General features: G+C 36.8%; 1 protein-coding gene across 1 annotated transcript in view; it reads right to left on the bottom strand.

The window, feature by feature from the left end:
* The window catches only part of USH2A (usherin), a 710,400-nt gene that overhangs the window by 201,317 nt on the left and 484,466 nt on the right, over window positions 1-24,617 (bottom strand). Inside the window, exons 43-46 of the mRNA XM_021698433.1 lie at window positions 20,210-20,373; window positions 8,237-8,446; window positions 6,704-6,906; window positions 2,619-2,731 (exon numbers count right to left, since the gene is read on the bottom strand). Of these exons, the coding sequence (XP_021554108.1) occupies window positions 2,619-2,731; window positions 6,704-6,906; window positions 8,237-8,446; window positions 20,210-20,373 (690 nt within the window). The remainder of the gene's footprint in view (window positions 1-2,618; window positions 2,732-6,703; window positions 6,907-8,236; window positions 8,447-20,209; window positions 20,374-24,617) is intronic.

Genomic DNA, 24,617 nt, shown 5'->3' with positions numbered 1-24,617 from the left:
TACCTAGGTAGTCTTAATTCCTAGGAATCTCTGTTTGTTTCTCCAGAGAATACACTTCTGGTCTCCTGGGAGTGGAATATGCCAGATGGAGCAAGAGAAGTAGATATCTGCCTGCATAATATTGTGGTGAGGAACCTTGAATTTTTTGATGGTTAATTTTATGCATCAACTTGACTGAGCCACAAGGTGCCCAGATATTTGGATAAACATTATTTCTGGGTTTATCTGTGAGGTTGTTTCTGAGGAGATTAGCATTTGAAATGGTGGACTTGGTTAAGCAGATTGCCTACCCCATGCAGGTGGGCATTACCCAATCAGTTGAGGGTCTGAATAGAACAGAAAGGTTGAGGAAGGGGAAATTCCCTTCCTTTGCCTGACTCCTTGAGCTAAGACATAGGTTTTCTGCTCTCAGCTTTGAACTGGAACTTACACCATTGGCTCCCCTGCCCCTCAAACCTTTGAGAGACTACAGCACCGGCTTTCCTGGGTCTTCAGTTTGGGGTTCTGTTTCTCTGGAGAATCCTGACTAATTATAGTTCCCAACCACTTTTTTTCAGACTTTTACTAATCCCATGATTCCAGCTTTGAACCTTAACCCATCTTCCTCTTCTTTACTATCTTTAAAGTTTATAAGTGCTCAGACACTGAGGTTCTCTGCAGGGCAAATTAGTCTGTTTTGTGTCATTATCTCCCTCTACCAAACAACACTTTGTTGTAAAATATTCTCCACTGCACTAAGTCATTTGCTTCTCCTTGCCAAATATTGCTTCCAAAATTGTGTTGAAATCTCTCTTCTGTTGTCTGCTCCGTCATTTTCCTTGTTCTTGTTGTATAACATCCTTTTTAATGTTTTTGCCATCAACTTAGTATATTTGAGGATAAATTTTAACCACAACTAAAAAATACTTTTCTTCTGCTATTAACTGTAGGAATCTTTTTAAAGGAAAAAAGTATCCTAGGAACAGACACATATGAGCATTTGTTTAATTTCTAATAAAGCTTACAGATTTTTAGCTACATCTGAATATGTAATTTAAGACATATTCTTTATGCCATTCACCTGGGCTTGAGTCATGAGGATGCTAACAGACAGGAAATTTGACAATATCCACCCACCTAACTATAATTCTTCCTTGAGTTCTTTGACTGGACTCAAATGTTGCATCTTTCATGATGCCTTCACTGATAATCCTGGGTAGAGTTTGGTGTTTTTCTCTTTATGTCTTTCCTGCATATTATAAACATATATTGTAGTGTGTTTCACATTATTCTATAAACATTTGTTTTAGGGCAGTGTCTCTACAGTGGACTGGAACTTTGAAAATTTAAAATCATGCCTTGTACATTTTTTTGTATTACTTTTTCTTTTTATATAATTACAGCCACAAATATATCTGCTGGTACCTTTTTCATTTGACTATTTTGCCTCTGCAGAGTAGGCAATTCTGTGTATAAGTGGGGAAAATCTGCTGACAGGATTATCAATTAATTAGCACATCTGAAATTAGATAAGTATCTGTCATGTGTTGGATAAAAGATGTATTCAAGGAGACAAGATACAATTTTTGCCCTGAACAGCTAAGCATTCGATTACTTGGGTTTTTCTAATTATTTTAATCTTTAGTTCTAGTACAGATATTTTTAAATGGATTTTTAAAAAGACCTAGAAACGTTAATATGTTGCAAAGGAATCCTTCAGAATTGAAATCTCTTATAAGATTATTTTGGTCAGTGTGTGTATGTGGGATGTGTGTGTGTGTATGTGTAAAGGTGAAGGGTGATACATTTGGCGGGGGAAAAAGTATGATGTGGGAGCACTCAGATTTCTTTCTCTAGCCTCAGACTGATGTAGAGGGAAGAAAATTGTCATCTCACTTTTGGTTTGGGAAACTTGATGTTAGATCTTTTTATTACTATTATTGTAACTTGAATTGAAAAGAGACTCACTTTCAAACTATGGCCATTTCTCAGCAACAAATGGAGATCCTACCAAGAATCTGATAAAGTTGGTAACGATTATCTAAAGATTATCTCCCCTCTTTTTTTATAGATGTTTCTAGCTTTAGTGCAATCTGATATATGTAAATCTATTTTTTTCAAAGAGATTAATTTAGAAGGTAGTTAATCTAATTAAAATTATATTCTTTGCATTACCAAAGGATTCACTTAAGGACACATTTAAATACAGAAAATCTTTTGTGCATTTAAGCATTTGTTCACAGGTTACTAAATAAAGGGAAGTAAATCTGGAAAATCAGGGACATTAAAACTTAGATGATGCATCCGGTGAAGATCAATACCTAATTATACAAAAATTTTGATTTACAGATTTTTTTGGGTGGGGGGAAGAGGCAGAGGAAGAGAAAGAGAATCTTAAGTAGGCTCCACACCCAGTGCAGAGCCCAACACAGGGCTCAATCTCACAACCCTAAAACCATGACCTGAGCCAAAATCAAGAGTCTGATGCCTAACTGACTGAGCCACTCAAGTGCCCCCTGATTTACACAGATTTTTATGTCAACTTTTTAAATGAGATTGTCATTGCTGGGATGAAATCTTTGATTTTAACTCTCATCGTTTATGATCAGCTCTTTAGATTAACTGGCAAAAAATTTTACCTTGAAGTGATGCCATGAATTGTGGGTGTTGGTATATCACTTGGGGTATCTTCCACAGTGGTGATTTGGGTTCCATTACTTTTCACACAGGCATATTTGGTGCAGACTTCAACCTGCAAACAGTAGTTTACAAAAGAATAAATCCAATTATTTTCAAAACATAGACTGCCAATGGATCGAATCCACCCATCCTCATCACCCATCCACAGGATTCTGCTATAGTTCTCCACAGCTTCTTGGAGTGCTATTAATATTTTTTTTTATGTTAATTGACTCCACTGGAATGAACTCAGCATAGAATATAGAAATGAGCTCAAGACAACTGATTTAGTGATTAAAATGGTGATGTTTAGCCTCTGGTTCCAACCATTCAGAAAGAGACAGACATAGTAATCTATTTGGAGCACAGTTGAGGAATGGAAGATGATTAGGTGACAGTTTGCAAGCAGAATAGGTTATCACTGCATACTGCTCTCTAGATCTATAACCAGGTAGTGTAATGATGATATCTTCCGGAAGTCTTGACACTTTACAATGAATAGCCTAAATGCTAATGTGGAATAGAAGAAAAATGAGGCCTAGAGAAGCCTTTCAATGTGGCTGAGCTATTTTATATTCATTTGTTCCAGCTGCAATTGTATTTTTACCTTAATCACAGCAGAAAATCATCATTTACCCCTTTAATTCTGCCACCTAATCTGAATAAGAACAGAGGAGGGTGGAGTAACTAAAGATCAGAAATAGAGTTCATCAAGCATTAGTAACATAAAAGAACACATGCAGCAAGAGGGAGGAGAGACGAATGAATGTACAAAAGATTGTTAGTGGAACATCCACAAAGTGACATCATTCTGTTCCCAATGAAAGGGTAAGCCAAAGAGAAACTGTACTTTTTCCAACGCTAATTTCCTTTCAGCATCTAATACGTAAATGGAGGAGAGAAGCTGGATACAGATGAATCTTAAACACTAATGTTGAGCTTAGATGTTAGCACAGAGAACTGAATGAAGCAGTTCTCTGAATTTCCACTGGCAACTGAGAAAAGACAAATGCGATTCTTACTGTATTTAGTAGTTATGTCATTTTATTCATGGGGCACTTTACACCTAAATAGGAGTTGAGGAACATTTTTATGATGCTGTTTAAGTTGTGTACTTTATTTACGCCATAGAGTCTTTTGAGGTAATGTTTTGTAGATATTTCGTAGATACTGTCAAGGTCCTCCATTCTAGGCATGTCCCATGAAACCCCAAATAATTTAAAGGCAAAGGAACTTAAAATATATTTGAATTAATGACAGTAGAACTTCATGCATATTAGGAAATATTTGACTATATGGTGCATAATGAGATAATTCAAAATCAACTTAACTGAATTTATTATATAAATAATGTGTGCCCAATATTATAATGGGTATTGGCACAAATAATTTTATTGAGGCCTCACAAGTCCATTTTCATCAGTTTGTAAATTGGGGGTTAGAGAAATCAGGGCATACGATCAAGTTGGTAAGATATGAGATATCTGATCTGGGTATTACTTACACTATTGTCTTACCTAAATATTAAGCAAAGCTTTAAGTTCTAAACTACTTAGCTATATTCAAATGGTTCTCCAAAAAGCTTTTATTTTGACTGTGGAGAAATGTGTCAATATTTTTCTCGTTCTTACTAATGTAATATTCCAGGTGTTCATCTTTGGGGCAGGTTTCTGCTGCTATAGCTACATTGCATAATGTGAATGAAACACAAATATAAAGGTTTTACAGATTCACATTAAAAATAAAATTGAATTGAAAATTGAAATTATTATTTCAAAAAAGGAATTCATTAAAATAAGTAGATATTTGCATCGGCATTTATGTCTGCTTTATAATCAATAGCTTTTTTGCAGAGGGGGTTAACATAGAGAACCTTAATTCTAAAGTATTAGGCATATCAATTAGATGCATATTTTAAATGGGGCCAAATCATCTTTGACACCATAAACGAAAATCACTGGAATTTGATATTCAAATTTCCAGTGATGCAACAACTATTTCAAGCAGTATTCCTGGACTGTGAAGAGCTTCACAAAAATATAGTTAACAAGGGTAAGAACATCTTAGTTCCTAATAACACAATTTAAGTATTAGATTCCAATTTGGTCTTTTGTCTCATCTTTTTCCATGTCCCAAATCTGATCAGAAATGCACTTTCCTCAGGCCACTAGTGACTCAAACCAGTAGGTATGAGTGAAGCCTGTCATAGTAGAACATGCCTGAAACACTTACACATCAACTCTTGCTATATAATCAGAAAGCTGGATCAGGACGTGCATGCATAGCACCCAGTGATCTTACCTTACATTGTATTTTGAGTCCTGGTAAAGTAAATGAATAAGTTGCCTTTTGAGGACTCAGTCAGCCTTCTCCATGAGGGCCCAAAAGAGAATAATCCAGCAAATCCTCCATCACCTTTCTAAACTAACCTTGTTCATAAAGTTATATGGCTAATTATTTTGATTGTGATTTTTATTTTATAATTTGACCTATGACGTGCAGGCACATATGGACTCTCTAAAAACCGTGAACATAAGCATCAGTCTAAATGTTCCATGCTAAGATAACTCAGGTGGGTTCATGGAAATCACAGAGTGTAAAAGAAAATAATCAACATATCTTTCTTCTTTTATCAAATTTTAATTTTGTTTTCTGAAGAAGCTAAGCCTAGCAGTGGGAGAGGCTAAAGCATTGGTTGTAGCCAGATGATTGTGTATGTTTCACCTTCAAATGTGGGGGAAAGAAAGGGCTGGGAAAATAAATGAGGTAGCACTTAATGGACAAAGCCAGTGAAAAGTTTCTGTGGTCAAAGAAAATATCTATGCTTAGTATCTTTTGAAAATTATTTACAAAGCTCTTATGAATGTTAGAAGTAGCACAGTTTCTTTAAAAATTTACCAAACTGCGGGCGCCTGGGTGGCTCAGTTGGTTGGGCGACTGCCTTCAGCTCAGGTCATGATCCTGGAGTCCCGGGATCGAGTCCCGCATCGGGCTCCCTGCTCGGCAGGGAGTCTGCTTCTCCCTCTGACCCTCCTCCCTCTCATGCTCTCTGTCTCTCATTCTCTCTCTCTCAAATAAATAAAATCTTTAAAAAAAAAATTTACCAAACTGCTACCCTCCTCTATAAACTTTGAGTTTCTGAAACACTCTGTTTTTATCATTAATTTCCACATTTGGCCTTGTTATCTTTTATATCCCAATACTGTAATAAGATTTCCAACTCCTTGGGGAAAAGTTCCTTATTGTAAATGCTTTAGTTGTCTCTATATTTTTTCTATTTTGAAGGTCAGTAGATCTCGAAGAGGTCTATGAGAGTTGGGCCTCACATGGTCAATGCACTCTGAAATTGCATGCTAACTTCTGTCAGATAAATACATACATGTTTTTCTAGGGCAGGGTGCACTGACATCATCAGATTCTCAAAGAGGTTCAAGGGCAAAAACGTTTAAATACAACTCTTCTCATGTAGGTAAGGGTTGCCACACATGTGATAAAATTCTTCAATATATTTTGTCTGCCATATATTCATTTCTGTTTTCTTGCTGCCTTCCGAATCACAGAATGCTAGGGGTGGATAGAATGTTTTAAGTCATGGAGTCCATTGTCCTTACGAAAAAGATAATTGACACCAAACAGGTTATGTAACTTCCTTGGAGTTATTAAATTAACAAATAGCAGAAATAGGGAGAAAAAAATGTCTCCACATTCACAGGCTGATTCTGCTTTTGATATCAGTAAAAGAACCAGGCAGGACAAAGGTAAACTGCATAGCAAGATTTCCTGACAATATATGACTTGCCCCTATTTTTGCCTATGAGAATATCATCACCACTGTTTTCCATATTACCATTATCTTCTCTACAGAGACTCATGTGTTGGCCCACAGCAAATAGATTTAATCCTAATCAATTTTTCTCTTTTCTCTCCCCTCCCCAGTATATAAATAATCTCTAACCTAGACCGAAGGTGTCCACTTAGAGACATAGCCCAGCATGTTTTATTTAACATACTTATAAGCTTAACCATCAAAAAACAGTGCTCTAACCTGGATGTCATAGATAGTGAAGGGAGACAGGTCTCTCAGAATGAAAGACCCAGGCACATTCATTCCAGTCTTGTAGAGCTTATTATTTACATAGACAGAATATTCAGTGACAACACCATTTGGGTTTGAAGGAGATGTCCAGATGACACGTACAGCTGTACTGTTGATGATGACAACCTCTGGAGGAAGCATGCCCTGAGGCTCTAGAATTAAAGGAAAAAACTGAATAAACTCCAGCTGTCTCTGAAAAAGCACTTGTTAAACTCAATGCATATTAGTATTTAGGTTTAGCAAAGGGTTCATTGCTTATCTGCTTTTCTCTGATGAAGTTATCACAGTCTGTAGTCCTGTGTAAATTGGCTTATTATACTCTCAGTTAGAAACCATAAGAATTGGTGGTAAAATGCTTTATACCACCAGCATAGTGCTAATCTTCATTACTATGTGACCAGTGGGATATGATGATAAATTATTCACCCATCTGCAGCACTAACACATATCTATTATTTGTCTCTTTTTCCCATCCCTTCACTCCATATCTCCCAGGGAAAAAAAAAGGAAAGAAAATTTGCTCCTTAAGCAAAAAATAAAACTCAAATACATTGAGGCTGAGGCTGGTGGAACGTAAAAAATCATTTGATGTTACTAGCTTGTAACTCAAGCAATATGAAGCAAAAATGCAATATTGTCATTATGTAAATGATTTTGAATGTTGATTACCATAGGTAATGATGAAATCTAACATTAGGAAAAAAATCTTGCTTGGCGTTAAATTACACAATTATTCAAGCATGTCAGAAATAACTATGCAAAGACCTATTTTTATCATAAGAACCCATCTTAACTAGTTGAAAAATTGTCCTTGTGATCCATTCTATTTTATAAACAAAAGGTGTCGACCTTTGGCACCACAAAGGGAAATGGGTTCCACACTTAAAGTGCTCTGCTAATGACCTGGAACACTTGCTTGGGAGGTAATGATATTATAATGTTTATAATGAGACTTTATAAAGCCAAAAAGATTAGAAAGACCATTCCAAACACATTTCAGATTCACAAGTTGCTTCCCTTGCTTCCTCCCCCTTGCTAACTGGCTTAGAAATGAGTCATAGGCAATTTTTCTCAGTGGCTGAACTTCCACCTACCATTTCTGGTGACTCAGGGAGAGCCCTCACTGTGCCTGGCTGCCGTTTTGAAAAGCATACTGCTTCTGAGAGCAAATCTTAAAAAAAATATTCCTAAATGTCACCATTTATTGATGTGAATTCAGCTCCAAACTCAGCATACACCGAAAAGAACAGGAACGAACTGGGCTAATATCCCATTATTAGAGCCTTGTGCTGCTCTCTCTAAGGAACTGCATATTGATCTGCCACTTGACGACAGCGAGCACTTAAGCATTTTAGTCCCAACCCCCTTCCCTCCAACGCCGGAAATTTTATGATGGAGGGACGACTGATCTCAACCTCAGCAAGAATCAATCAATTTCATTTGCATCTCTGAAGCCAAGTGTCCCTTGAAATCTGGACTCACCCCCATCAAAAGTGGTTGCGCGCAGTACTTCACCACTGATGCTGTGGACTCCATTGAAGACAGAGATAAAAATCCGATACTCTGTGTTTGGATTTAAGTGGCTGATGACATGAGAGTTTACATCTGGGAGGATTTTGAGAGATTCATTTGAGGTAGCAGAACTCCAAAAAAGTGTATAATATTCAACATCACCTTGTAGGTCTTGAAAGGCTGTTAACAATAAATGCAGGATACTGTAAATGTGGCTGATCTGAAAGGGCCTCAGGGAAAAAAGACAGAGGATAAACTTTATCTTCAGCTCTGTCTAGAAGGGGAAAATGGAACGCTTATGGACACTTCTTTATGGTAGCATTGTTTTTATTTTTTTTAACAAAGTTTATTTTCTTCCCCTTACCCCATGATTAATTACATAGAGACTTATCTTTATAGGAAAATAAATTTCTAAATTTCTTTTAAATATTTTAGTTATGTTACTTACAGTTATTCAACTAATCTTCAGAACTTTAATATAACAGTTACAAAAGGAAACTAAGAGTAAAATATTCAAAACATGGAACATCTTCCATTTCTAAGTAACATCATCCTTGAGAGAAGTCTATGCTAATGCAAAACAGGGTATTTTCTGACACGGATCCTAGAACTTGAGGCATTTTTAAAATTGCTAAATGCTACCTAAAAGAATGTTAGACAGATATCCTGTTATGTACACTGTTGAAGAAGTAGACTGATACAACATGCTCTCCTTAAGGATTTGCTCAGTAGAATCCCAGGATGATATTCGAATTTTTATCAAGATTCTCATTCTTTTCTCCTAGTTCACTGTGTTTCTATGAATTAGACAAATGTTTAAAAGGTGCCCAAAACAATCACTTACTGTCTCACAAATATAACTCATTAATTCCTCAACCATCCTTTCAAAAACCAGTTTACTGTTTTCTTTTTCTGCTTTTACCCGATTTCTCCTTCTTTGCCCTAAGTTCTGCTTCTCATTACCTTTCTACAATGATGCTTGGTGGAAATGCAAGTTGGTACAGCCACTTTGGAAAACAGTATGGAAGTTCCTCAAGAAGTTAAAAATAGAGCTACCCTATGACCCAGCAATTTCACTACTGAGTATTTACCCCAAAGATACAAATGTAGTGAAAAGAAGGGGCACATGCACCCCAATGTTCATAGCAGCAATGTGGATGGAGCCGAGATGTCCTTCAACAGATGAATGGATAAAGATGTTCATATATACAATGAAATATTACTGAGTCATCAGAAAGGATAAATACCTACCCTTTGCACTGATATGGGTGGAACAGGAGGGGATTATGCTAAGTGAAATAAGTCAATCAGAGAAAGACAATTGTCATATGGTTTCACTCATATGTGGAATATAAGGAATAGCATAGAGGACCATGGGGGAAGGGAGGGAAAACTGAATGGGAAGAAGTCAGAGAGGGAGAAAAACCATGAGAGACTCTTGACTCCAGGAAACAAACAGGGTTGCAGAAGGGAGGGGGGTGGGGCATTAAGGAGGGCATGTGATCTGAGGAGCACAGGGTATTTATGCAACTAATGAATCATTGAACACTACATCAAAAACTAATGATGTACTATATGTTGGCTAATTGAATTAAAAAAAATAAGGTACATAGATTTTACCTACAAAAATACAAAAAGAAAAAAGAAACAAGAAATAAAAATAGAAAGAAGCCATAAAACAGCCATATTTTCTTAGGTAGGAAATAGTATATACTATATAGTATACTGCTCTACTTATGTTAGTAAAGACCTTAAGCAGAAACTATTACCTTGGTTCATGTTAAAATCGTGGGGTGGAATGTTGGTTTACGAACCTCCTGAAATTGTATGTAAAAGTATGCATCAAAACAGTTCAGTAGCACTAGTCCAAGGATTGAGAAGAAAAGATGGCATTTCTCTTTATGGTCATTAAAGTACAGTGTCTCTGATATGTGAGATTGTAGCATATGGCCACTTAAAGGAATACCGCTTTAGAGGATGTATGACTTTCTTTTAAGGACCCCTTTTCCTTTAGATCTCGGTGGTCTTGCATAAAAACTGGATGCTGAGCACACTACTGCTTTGAATTTATCTCTAGCAATAGTCAAAAAGGTTTGGTATGCCAGCCTAATTGAAAGAGTTTATAGTAAGAGATCTTTAGTAACAAACTTGGAAAATTCTGGGGATTAAGATTTTCTTTTCTCTGATATCATAATATGTAAGTACCTTCAATAATGAGGTCATTGTTGTGCATTGGCAGGAACTGGTTATTCATATCCATCAATATTTTCCCAGATGATATTAGCCAAGTATAGCAAAGCCAATGGTGCTGTGAGTGCAAAAGTTTCTTCTTTCATTAGAATTATTTTTTTATGGCTTACAATGGTATTACTCATTAATTTATGGCAGCTGAGGTATAATGGAAAGTATACTAGATTTGAAGTTCATGTTGTATTTTAGTTTGTTAAGTGAGGACTCTGATTAGAGATACAAGCCCTAAAGATATAATTTGATGAAATGCTTTCAAACTTTACTGGCAGTTATAAATGGGTTTTACCTGGGTTATTAAATGTGCCTGATATCTATTCCATTAAGTTTCAATCAATGTACCTATGTATATACATTGAAAATATTGCAGCTAGTGCGGTAAGTTCAACATGAGAAAGATTGTGTGTTGATATCTGGATAAAATTCCATTGGATGCCCATTCTTAGCCATGTACCATATGTCAACCCTTTTGAAATAGAACAAAATCTATTGTCCCTCAAAAGATAGAAAAAGATGGCAATTGAGTTCCTTTGGTTATGTCTTACTCCATGATATGGAGGCCTCTATAACCAGAATCAGGCAGCATCTCTGGGCAGTAAGCTCCAGATTTCTGCATTGTCTTGCCTCTCACCAACATCTCCTTCAACATTTCTTTTTACTCATTCATTTAGTGCAGAGTCCAAAACAGAAAAATAGTAGACATACATTATATCTTCATATCCTAGTCATCTGATGAGAAGTTCTAGGAGCATGCACAGGAGTATGCTTTTTTGTTGTTCAAACAAATTTTTAAACTTCAGTGGGTTCTTCCCAAGTCACTGAACTGTCTAAGAAATAGAACATACATCCTCAGTTCAATAAGCCAGCACAAAATTAAAGGCTGCTGACCTTGAGTCTACCTCTGAGAGAGGAATCCTGTTGGAATTGAAATAGCTGGAATGAGGAGCCAAGTAAATTTCACCCTCCCTGCATATTGGTAAAATCTGGGCCTGAATATAGTTCCATTTTTTAAAAGAGAAAAACATTAAGTCACAAGGCTTCTTCATAGCGTGAGACAGGGAAAACATTGTCTAGAACCTTCAAAAGCAGATTTGTGTGTGTGTGTGTATGTGTGTGCGTGTGCACGTGCGTGTGTATTACTTCTATGAGAATGAGATGGAAGTTTTAGAAAACATTTGCATTGTGTTCTTTTAAAAATAACAAAGGGGGGACATGCCTTTATGAAAAAGAAGCCTCTGTGAAACATACCTATAATCGTGAAAAGACAGATATGAAGACAAAGATGTCAAGTGATCTTGTTTAAGTAAGACAGCAAGGAAACATAAAGAGAAATGGCAGAATTCAAATCTGCATGAAAAGTAGACAAAAGCAGATTAAAAGTACACAGTAGGAAAGAATAAAGAGGAAAATGACTAAGAAGAAATCAATGAAAGTCAAAATTATAAATATTGAGGACAGAGAATAAAAATATCTAAACAACCTGAAAAATAAATGGAATAAATAATCATGAACATAAAATACCCCATGAAACCTGACCCAAATGAAGGTTTATGTCCATAAATTAAATTGATTAATACAGTTTTGATCAAAATAATGGCAATATATCCAAACTCAGACATATCATGGAACATTATAACATTTCAAAGGTAAGCTAAACATTAAAAGATCATCTACAAAGGAGAAAAAGTCAGGCAAGTTTCAGATTTCTCATCCAGAACACCAAATTTTGAAAGACAATGGAACAATTTCATCAGGTTTTGAGGGAAAATATTTTGATACAAGAATTTCATACACATCTAAGTCATTATTTATGTGCAAATACAACAGAAAGACTTTCTTATTTAGGAATAAAAGTAAATATACATATACACATATATATATAACTAATTAAGAGTAATTAATTTATTTAATTTATTTAACTTTAATGGTAAAATTTTCCCAATAATGTTATCCAGAAGATAAAAAAGGTGAATCAAGATCCAGAATTCAATATTGGGAAAGTTTAGGAATTGATAATAAAAATTGAAACTATTTAGAGAAAATAATTATGTAAAAATAATTATATTATAATTTATAAACCAAACATTGAAAATGGCAGGTGAGAAGGTCAAGGAAAGTGACAGTGCCGGGGTGGGAGAAATGGGGTGGCTGGGTGATGCACATTGGGGAGGGTATGTGTTATGGTGAGCACTGCGTATTATGTAAGACTGATGAATCCCAGACCTGTACCCCTGAAACAAACAATACATCATATGTTAATTAAAAAAATAGAAAGGCGCCTGGGTGGCTCAGTCGTTAAGCGTCTGCCTTTGGCTCAGGTCATGATCCCAGCGTCCTGGGATCAAGCCCCGCATTGGGCTCCCTGCTAGGCAGGAAGCCTGTTTCTCCCTCTCCCAATCCCCCTGCTTGTGTTCCCTCTCTTGCTGTGTTTCTCTCTGTCAAATAAATAAATAAAATCTTAAAAAAAAAATAGAAAGTCATGAAAAAAAAAAAGAGAAAGCACTAACCCACCAATAGCATTTATAGGACAAATAGCAATTTAACTTTAGAAATCACTACAGAAGATAAAAGTTAGGATTCACCAACATCCATGTTTTTTCTCTTTTTGTCAAATAGCCAGAATATATTTTCTGGGCTCCTTACATCTGGTGGTAAGGTCATGTGACCAGTTTATGCTATTTTTAGAACAACTGACCATCTCTGATTTTCTTTAGTTTTCCCACCTGCAGGACTTCAAGGCCCAAGGGCACGGTGGATCTACTAGATGGTAGGAGCCAAGGTCCTTAAGTGACCCCAGAGAGTTTAGAAGGGGTAAGGAAGAGTTACAAAAACCTCAGATTTATGGTTTTGGTTTCTGTGTGAATCCCATTACATAAAATAGAAAACACAGGAGTAATTATGGGATGGAGGATTTGATACTTGTTTCACTCAAGATTTCTTGAATTTGAAGTGATTTTCTGGCAACCAGGTGGACTTAGAAATTAAAGTGTGAATATCTGAGTTAGATTTATATGATTTGGAGCTGTACATTCTAGCTTGTGTTTGAAACAACAAGAAAAAATGAGGATTTCCTATGAGGTTAAATTTGCTCAGATATTCTAATACTATGATGTGCAACCCATACTTTGTAGATCACATAAATTTATCTGAGTAAAGGCGTTGCTCTAACTGTAGCATACTCAACCTCAATGAGTTGAAGAAGAAGGTTATAACCTGTGGACAAAATTTTTGCTATTAAATGCCATTTTGTGTGGTAATCTCTATATAGAGATTCAGAAATGTGATCTTAGCTGCAGCAGATTCTCAAATATACAACAGTCCCCTCTCCTTTGTAATAGATTCCCAAGTAATTCAAAGCAGTTGTTAGGTGGGCTAGCTGAAAGTCCTCTTGCTAAAGCACTTAGATGATGCTCTTTGCATGCTGTTGGATTATTTTTAGAGATTGCTACTAAAGATTTTTATTTATTTATTTATTTGACAGAGAGATAGAGAGAGATGAGAGAGAGAGAGAGAGAACACACAGCAGAGGGAAAAGCAGGCTCCCTGCTGAGCAGAGAGCCCGATGTGGGGCTCGATCCCAGGAAGGTAAACACTCCAACCCACTGAGCCATCCAGCCACCTCTAGAGATTACTGTTAGTATCACTTATGTCCTCTAGATTTTTAGCATTTACGTTAGGGTCAGCCAAGGGTGGTCCATGGGCAAAATCTGGCCTCTAGGCCAAATGTGGCCTGCTACCTGTTTATATATATTCTGCAAACTAAGCATGGTTTTTACATTTTTTAAATGGCTGGGGAAAAAAATCAAAAGAATTGTAGTATTTTGTGACATGTGAAAATTACATGAAAATTTTATCTTGGTATCCATAATAAACTGTTCCTGGAACATAGCCATGCTTGTGTAAGTGTTGTCTCTTGCTGTTTTTGTGCTACAATGGCAAAGTTGAGCAGTTCCAACACAGACTATATATAGCCTGCATAGCCTGAAGTATTGACTACCTGGCTTTTTAGAAAAATGTCTGTGGCCTGATCTAGAGCAATTATAGCAAACCACTCCATTCAACAGGTGTCCAAATTTGTCTAGGATTGAATTCTTTAGCCACATCTCTCATTAGCAGGCTCATTGGGAGGAGGTAATTTTGTTCAAATGTAAAAACTTGGAAGGATCCCATTAAGGTTATTTTATAATAGAAATGTGTCTTGCTCATAGATTCTCAAATCAGTGTTCAGTTTCCCAAGTTCTATGGTGCAGAACTCTTGTCATTAACTAAATACTTCTTGGAAAATGCGAGGAACCAAAACCACTTCTTGCAGAGCACCTGGCCAGCTCAGTCAGTAGAGCATGGGACTCTTGATCTCTGGGTTGTGAGTTTGAGTCCTACGATGGGGGTAGAGTTTACTTAGCAAAAGTTTTTTAAAAAAAATCAAACTACTTCTTGAGAAAATTTGTTACTCTGCAAGAGAGTAAAATTTTTCACATAAAGAAGTGGGAAGATCTTCTTGGACAGTGATCCAAGCCAGCCTCCTTATTTTTCCCAAAAAGATGCCTCATCCCTTCTGTTTTGTTTACGCATCAGTCAGAAACAAATAACTGTATTTAGGAATTCCCCCCTCCCCCAGCTACTTTAGTCTTTCACTGTGTTCCAACTCTTATCAATAGCCTGCCAGAGAAAATTGTATTTAAAGGAAATTGCATATGAGATGTGTTAATTATTCATCATTCTATATTTAGCAATGGAAATAGGATAGATAACTTCTGCTCCTTACGTGAACTGATATGCGCAAACAGGGAATGAGAGAGTTAACTGAGCTGTGGTAACCAAGAAGCCCTGATATAAAGTGACTTAAATAAAATAGATGTTGGGTGCCTGGGTGGCTCAGTTGGTTAAGCGACTGCCTTCGGCCCAGGTCATGATCCTGGAGTCCCGGGATCGAGTCCTGCATCGGGCTCCCTGCTCGGCAGGGAGTCTGCTTCTCCCTCTGACCCTCCCCCCTCTCATGTGCTCTCTGTCTCTCTCATTCTCTCTGTCTCAAATAAATAAATAAAATCTTTAAAAATAAAATAAAATAAAATAAAATAAAATAGATGTTAATTTACATCTCACATACTAGCCCCAAAGTGAGTGAGTCAGATGGTGCTCCATTTCAACAACCCAGGTTCCTTCTCTTATGCGGCTTTGGATCTCTTAGGGTGTCGTCTGTGCCTGCAGAGATGAAACTGAGAAAACTGCCATGTCTACATTCCAGTCCAGGGGAATTATGAAGAGAGAACAGGAAGGCACATAGCTAATGTTTTGTGATCATGACACCAAAAGACATACATCATTTCTTCTCACATTTTATTGGCACAAATACTGGCACAAGGCCACAACTAACTCCAAGGCTGGTAAGTGTAGTCTCTAAGTTGATGGGCATGGGGAACACCACCACCTCAAGGGGAAGGAGGTGGGGAAATGATACTATTCAATGGTTGGTAGTTCTACCTTTTAGTCAAGTCAGGTCATTATAAAGTGACATCTATTCTTTGTCTATCTTCAACTCACTGTAGAAATGTTTTTATCTGAATACCATACCCCAATTTTTAATAGAAATGGCAGCCCAATATTTTTTTGTATTTTGTAAAACTGCTGTTGAAAGCAGTCAACATTTTAGAGACAGAGTAATACTTTATACCAATACTAAATGATTACTAAGTTCTAAACATATATTATCTCATTTCATCCCTATCACAACATTTTAAAGCAGTTATTATTATCCCCGGATGTTGGATTAGGAAACTAGGATTTAGTGAGGTTAAGTGGCTTACTTTAATCATACTGCTAAAAAGTACTGAAACTGGGATCCAAACTCAAGTTTCCCTGATTCCAAAGCTTATTTTTTAAATCATCCCTTCATAAGGCTTCATAGAATTTTGTCATTTTTCTAGTTAGGAGAACTTGAAACAGTGAGATAGATGGAATCACCCACAGGAGAATTGGAGTGTGAAAAAGATACTAAGGAAAGAACTTTGAGAAAAGTCTGTATTTAGGGAATAAGGAGAAGGAGTAGTTGTTTGACACAGGTTGGAGCATTTCAGTGAGGAGGGGACATGACAGGACCCACCATGCAGAGAAACAGAATGGGATGGCATAGAGAAGAGAAGGTTGGATTGGGTCATGAGGTGAGAAGGACTTCAGGAGGACCATGTCAGTAGAGTATGAGGGAAGGTCAGACTACAACAGATGCACAAGTGAACAAGAGGACAGCCCAAGGAAAAGGCAAATACAGCTTATTTGCTTTGATAACTGGAGTAATGGGAAGAAGAGTAAGGAACAAGGTGTGCCAACAATGGTGGGTGCTTTTTAAAAGGGCTGACATTGGAAAGTATTGATATGTATTGCCACCCAAACAAGATAAATTCAGACAAAGTCAGAAATTCTTCTAGTTACAAAATCTGGTGCTTTCTGATTAAGAGATCAAGATGAGGTAGACGCCTTTTGTGTGGATTTAAACTTACTCTCTTAACGGTGACACCCTCATACTTTATGACTTTTCCAGAGAGTTCACTGAGATATTATAATCGTTTGGATGATTTTTCATTTCCCCTTCTTCAGTACCTTCCTCTCTCACTACCTCCAGGGTTTTCTTGCTTTGTTCTGGCCATGGATGATCTTGTTAGTGAGGCAACCTCAGGAGAGGTGTTGCCTTTCCACTGCATTCCCTCAAGGGCATTTTCTTATTAGGCTATTTTATTTATTTATTTTTAAATATTTTATTTATTTATTTGAGAGAGAGAGAGAGAGATTTGTTTATTTGAGAGAGCGGGCAGGGGCAGAGGGAGAGAGAGAATCTCAAGCAGACTTCGTGCTGAGCATAGAGCCCAATGTGGGGGAGGGGCTCTATCTCAGGACCCTGAGATCAAGACTTGAGCTGAAACCAAGAGTTGGATGCTCAACTGACTGTGCCACGCAGGTCCCGAGGCTGTTGATTTTAGAGTGAGCATTCAAAATGGGGAGGATCTTAATAAATCACTCAACGAAGTATTAATAACCATTAAGGCTAAATGCATGAGAAACAGCTGAAAACTGAATGTCTCAGCCCTTAGTTTGAGTTTGGGAAGTTCTGCTTCCTCGGTGTAATGTTGAGTGAGTCACAAAGTGCCAGTTTCTATCTCACAGGGCTTTTCTGAGAATTGTATGAATAACTGAAGTGAAGGTATTTTTGTATCCCTTTTTATAAAAATGTGATTGTTTTCACTAATATAATTTATCTTCATGGTGTTTCACTTAGGCTGAAATATTCTCTTTTATTATATTTAACAGGGATAAGAACCTCATATCTGTATAGGGACCAGGAAGATAGAAGTGTGTGACCTGTCTAGAGGAAGTCATTACTCAGCTCCCACTGATAATATTCCTCCTGCAATGTGGGAGTAGTTTCACTCAATCATTTGATTTTTCAAATCAATCCCCGAGTCATCATCTTTATGTGAAATCTTCTGATTGTTAAATGTTGGCAAAATATTCTTTAAGAAAAATACCATAGGCAAAACAGTGTAGGGGGGATGGAGGAAGTAAACGTGGTCCGTGTGCTTCCAGTTTACAATATGAACCCTAAAAATGAACTGAAGGAATGCAGGGAGGCTTTTACCTCCCATGACATCACACAGCGATGCAAAATTTAAAATGGGTGCTCTAAAATGTTCAGTAACATTCCTGTTAATCTGTGGTTAGTAAAAATTTACCAGAAATATGCATCTGTCAAAATGGTGTATCCATGGGGAGGTCATAGTTAAGAGAGAATGTGTTTTTTTTTTTTTTTAAATACATTTTATGTTTTTTTGAAAGGCTATTTTTAATAAGTAAATATTTATAAATGTACCCAACTGACTTTCATCCTACAGTTTTGTGCCTTCTAGCATGTTCAACAATGTGCCAAACATATCCCGGAAGTCAAGGAAACAACCTAAATTAAAATAGCAAAAAATAGGTGGCCCTATCACAGAGGAGTAACTAGTTAATTTACTTAATGCTAGCAGGTTGCACGAAGGAAGAAAATGATAATGCGACAAGCTTTCGGAGAGTTGACCCTCTTCTGAGAGTTAACCTTTGTGCTCACAAATAGTTATCTGAAATATTTCTAAGGTATGAATGGAAATAACAGCAGATTGTATTACCTACATCCCGAAGGTCAGAGGTTCAAATTACCAAGGTAATGAAACTTCAGCGAGATGCTGCAGATCTATTAAGTTTGTCAGTTTTTATAAGCACGCTTACTTCAGGCATGCAATGATAATGTAAAGGACCTATATTGGCGAAAATTCAGCAGCTGGATCTTAACAGCAGTATTCAAATGTCAGATGAGGGGGAGGACATCCACCTTTATGAGCAGGCTTTTAAGATGAATCAGGTGGTGAGGGTAAAGTAGAGAGGAAAGAGAGAGATGAGTGAAAATATATTATACATAAAAATCCATCTCCAGGTAAAAACTTTGTATTTTTCCCAGAGGTGTCGCAGAGTGTAATCATAAGCATCAATTAACTTCCATTCTTCCATTTAAATGGCTTAAGAGATCCCAATAGAGGTGACACAGATTATTAGAAACCTGCAACCTTATAAAAACCCTAGGATGATAGTCTTCTGTAAAAATGGGTTATTTAGTGGCAACATATATCAACAGAGCCGGTACAGATTTTAATTTACTGTTAATCTCACCTAATCCTGGTTTTAATTCGCAATTGATAAAATACAACACGGAGGCAAATTCACTCAGATGTTCTAAATGGAACAGGAAGCATATCTTAGGCTGTAACAAAACTCAAAGGCTGGATGAAAATCACATGGTTACTATTCCCCAGCCAAGGGTAGTTTTTCATCTTTCTACATGACTGTAGATGATTACTCTAGCAGGTACCGTTTTCTTTCATAAGACAAACATTTTACTTGGGGATTTCTGAATCAGATATTTCTCAATATTTGGTAATATTCTAGCAAGTTTTAATTCAACTATTAGCCAGATCTCAAGTGGTACTTCTAAGAATGGTTACAGCATATATTTCCATGATAAATCCAGTGTTGTTTTCTAATTGTGATAATGGATCACTACAAAATAACAGTTCTGCTGTTAAACGCTACTCTGCTGACCAACGAGATCTGAAATTTCAGTTTTTTGTTTCTAAAGTTGCAGGAGAAGATTAGATCCATCTGTGAGCTCTTCTAACTACCACAAAAGTATGTTCTGAATGGGGTCAGGGCGAGCCCCCTGCATTATTGAAGCAAGCCCAGTGGTGATGTCCAGGCTCCATTTTCCTGTGTCAAGCTGGAATTCTGTCTACCCCCAGCATTGAAGATGATTCACTCAGAAAAATCCCTCACATGACTGCATCTTAATTAATGGTTCTTGCTAATAAGTGCTGAGTTACAAGATGGGGGGCAGAGCTTTCTGTGGGAAAGTGCACAGTATTACATTCTATCAAATTAATACACGGACATTTCTAGTACAACTGGCTGGTGTGACAGAAACTACATCCCCAACCAAAAGGAATGGAAGAGAGAGAGAAGGCCCAGGAAAGATGTCAAGTAGGGAGAGAGTCTGACTTTGAAGAATACACAAGCATCTCAGCTCTCCATTGTTGTTGTTGTTGTTTTTTATGCGTCCATATAAAATTCATTTTGGTATAATACGCTAAGGGGAACTAAAGACATGGGAAGCTTACTTACTTGGTTTAGCCCATGTCACATCTATGGCCGTGTGGTTAACAACAGTTACGGTGAGATTGGCTCCCCTCTCTGGAAGACCAGCTAATGTTGTCACGGTAGCTCCTTCGCTCGGTGAGAAACCCTCGCTGTTGTGTACAAACACCTTATACTCGTACGTTGTAAACCTGGAAGGTCGTTTTTTAAAAAGTCATTATCAGTTTCTCTTTTACAGAAGACAAAACACACACATTTCTTTTTCCTTACAAAATACAGGATTTCCCTTTTTAATCCCTTCAAAATCCACAATTTTCTGTTTCCCCCTACAAAAGAGAATTATCTTCTTTTTCCTCCCTACACAAAAAAACATATAACTATTTTTGTGGCTCTGGAGGCTTCACCAAAGTGTCAGGGAAAATATTTTATTAGGAATGCTAAAGCAAATACCCGCTATGTAAAACAAATGTGGTTTATCGTTTTCTCACTCTTATTGTTTTCGGAAGTGGTAAGGATTACAGCTCAATTCAAGATGCAATTACAAATCTGGCAACCTGCCAGTGTTCTATCTGAATTTTATCCAGACAGTTCTATGCTCTTCTTTTGGGAAACTCATCCATTTTCAAATATCAGAATCCCTCATCACCATTTTCTTCCTACACCTATCCTTCCTTCCTATAATCTCTTTGGAAGACAGACAAACCCCTAAATTAAATCGTAACTGTGACCAAGGGTACAACGTTCTCCCGCCGAGAATTTTGCTACAGCGAGCTGCATTTTGCCATCATGTGAACATATTTACTTGAGTCAATACAGTGGAAACTGAATATTGCTTTGCAGAAAGAGAAAATTGGACATGGTGATGTGATATGATGAGGACTTTCCAAGTCATGTATTAAATCAACGATAGAGTAAAGCCATCAGTTTTTTAAATCCTTTTTGGCTCTTTCAGGCAGAAGACTATCATGCTTTCTTCATTTGGTTCAAAACTGCCCAGATAGGAAAATGCTATTTATAGACACAGTCAGACTTTACGTGGACAATTGTTTAGTCCATGAAATTTGCTTAAAACATGTTGCACAACACATCACTATCCCTGGGGACATCCAGTACTCAGTGCAAATGCTGGCCTCAGATCATCATCACCTTCTTTGGGTTTATGATGTCATCCAAGTTACCTTGCATCCAATGCAGGGCCCATGGACCGTGTCTCGATAAGTCACAACTGATCAGGCTTGACAAAGGGAGGATGCCATTTGCAGGATTGTGGCCAAATAACTGTCAGGATTCTCACAGCATTTTGCTACCACCTATGTTGAAGTCTGCCTCTACTGCTTGTTGAAGTCATCTTGTTTCTCACTCATGGTCCGAAGATATTTTGCTGGGCTCTGCCTCAGCCACATGTAAGGTGTTTCTCTGTTGTAGTGATAGGTAAGGACTCAATGATTTCTTTGAGGCTATTTACCTATTTCCCCCAAATAAGTACTAGCACCAGATTTTCTACATTTGTTTGCTTTACCCTTTCTTCTTGTGCTTTATTTTCTTTCTATTTTTCTGCTTTGTATGCTGTAATGGGTTGAATTGTGTGCCTCCCCCCCACCAACAAATGATGTTTATGTCCCAACCCCTGGTACCTGTGAACATGAACTTATTTGGAAATAGGGATTTTGCAGATATAGTCAAGTTGAGGTCATACTAGGTTCAGGAAAGCCCTAAATGCAATGGACTGATGTCTTTATAAAAACAAACAGGAAAAATTTGATGCAGAGACACACAGAGGGAGAAGACAGCCATGTGAAGATAGGGGCAGAGATTGAAATTATACTATCACAAGCCAAGCAACAATTGGCCGCCAGAAGTTGGAACAGGCAAGAAACAACTTTTCTCCAGAGACTGAAGGGAGCATGACCCTGACAACACCTTGATTTTGGACTTTCAGCCTCCAGAAGTGTGAGAGAATACACTTCTATTGTTTTATGTCATCCAGTTTGCTCCTAGCAGCTGGAGGAAGCCACTACAGACGCTTTTCGGCAAGTGCCAACCAGTCAACGTGACCAAGACAACTGAAAGATAATAATAGCATTTACTTAGTAGTTAATATGTTTCAGGGATTTTCCACATGGATTAACCCACTCGTTCCTCACAATTACCCTACAAGGTGCTATTATAACAACTATTTTGAAAATGAGGAAAATAATGCTCGAAGAGTTAAATAACTTGTCCAATTTGTCAAGCTGGTAAGTGGGACAGTGCAGATTCAAACCCAGTCTAATTCTAGAGCTGGCTCTTTTAACCACGATGCAATGCTGCCACCATAATAATGATGGTGATAATAACAGTAATAATCATCCTAAGGATAATCTGATCTGTCAATACTTGGATGATGTCATATCACTGGGGCTTGACCTTTGAATTATTTTTCTAGCACTGGGGATAGATTTTTGCTTACATATCCAAACAGTCTCACCAAATTTCCTCTGTAACCACTTGTATGAATTTGAAAGATGGTGAGTTGGGGTTAAGAGGTTAGTGAGTCTGTGACAATGAAATGAAACAAAAGTTAATGGCTCACTTGGGAATTGAACCAGTGACCCTGACTTCAATAGCTTTCTCCCTGGGTGAAATACTTTTAATTGTGTTTTACTTCATAAAACAGCTTAAAACAAATTTAGCTAGAGTCTGGATGCCTAGTCTTCTCTCCTACAATAGTTGAATTTTTCTTCCACATGTCTATGCTATTATACATTTAGTAATCTTTACGGCTTTAAAGTGATACCATTTGTGTGGTTCTTTTCTGCAAGTGTAATTAACATCGTAAACAACTTCTGTAGGGCCTTTAAGCTATTCCATCATAATTTTCCTGTGGTGAAATATACAATTTATATCTACATAGAAGAAATTGCGGCCATATAGATAATTGGAGGGACTGTTTCCAAAGTAATATTAAAATTTTTGAGCGAGACAAGGCTGTAGAGTTTATCCACTTCAAATAATAAAATAGCTGCTACATTTTACAGATAAGAAAACTGAGACCCTGAGAAGTTAAGTGGTTTTGCCTAAGGTTATACAACTAGTTAAGATGACTAAGCAAGTCTCTAGGCTCTTCACTTCTAATCTTAAATTCTTTCCACTATTCATTATTTTATTTAAATGAGAAATCAATAGGCATTTGACTTGATGTCATGCATCTGTCTTTTGCATTTTCTTTAACTTTCAAATGGTTAAGTTAAAATTTTAGGGATATAAAATCTTGAATTCTCCTAAATGAAATACTAAAATACATCGTTTTCATTGTATCCAAAGTTTAATCTTTATGTTAGTCAGTATATATACTTATGACTATATGTGTCAGTTTATATTTTGCCACTTCATGTCAAAAAAGAATATATGTATTAATGTGCTTAAAGTGTTTTTTTTCCATCCACTCAAGATATGCTGGTTTTTAGATGGACTGAGGTGTTGATTACTGACATCAAATGTGACATTCCATTTAGTTAATAATAAAAGGATACTTTTAAAAGAAAAATGCTAGACTGATTGACATCATATCCTCATGCAAAACTTATGTATATCAAACCAATTTCTTCTCTAAATACTAATTGCGTTCCCTAGGGATATCTTGAAAAATGTACCATTTCAAACTCTGTAGGAAACAGCTTTTGAAATCTGCAAAGTGAATGAACACTTTATATAGAGCTAGTAAAACCAACTGTTTGAGGTCAATTTAGGAAGACTGGGTTATTACAATAGTTATTCTCTAAATTACTAATTTGCTGAGACCACCCTCAAGCTCTCCCTTCACCAACACACAGAAAATGGAAAACTTTGTTGTGTTACAGAAACGACTATGGTATTTTTCCTTGTAAAAGATAATTTATATTAAAAACTTATTTATGGAAATGTACTCATTTCAAGGTTCAGTTGTTATTACTCAAGTGAATTAGAAAGTTGGGTGCCTTTTAGATGTTGAAGTTTTTATGACCCAGGAATCTGTTTATTTACAGAGTAGCAAATTTCATAAATGAATGAATGGGTATTTCATAGTTACTAAAGCATTCAGTCTCATAACTTTCAGGTCATACATGATTTGGTAAATTAGCATCACAAAAATATACCTGTCCAATAGAGAAATAAGCCCTACTGAAACTTAGCAAGATGTTTCTTTTACACATTATACTGTCTCTCAAGTTGCTACATTATTTCATTCATTCATTCATTCATTCAAGAATATTTGTTGAACACTAACAACATTCTAGGTACTAAACATAATGAACATGATATCTGTTCTACTGGAGAACATACGTATTTACAGAAATATGTTTTTAAATGAGAACACCTAAATTATGGGTTCATTTATTCCTTTTTCTTCCAACATGCTTCAGAGAGAGCATCTAGTTGAACCTCACCCAGTCAGGAAGTCTTCACAGAGGAAGTA

The sequence above is a fragment of the Neomonachus schauinslandi genome, chromosome 6 (genome assembly GCF_002201575.2).
Source record: "Neomonachus schauinslandi chromosome 6, ASM220157v2, whole genome shotgun sequence".
Taxonomy (NCBI): domain Eukaryota; kingdom Metazoa; phylum Chordata; class Mammalia; order Carnivora; family Phocidae; genus Neomonachus; species Neomonachus schauinslandi.
The sequence above is the reverse complement of the archived record's forward strand: the minus strand, read 5'-3'. Positions and strand labels throughout refer to the sequence as shown.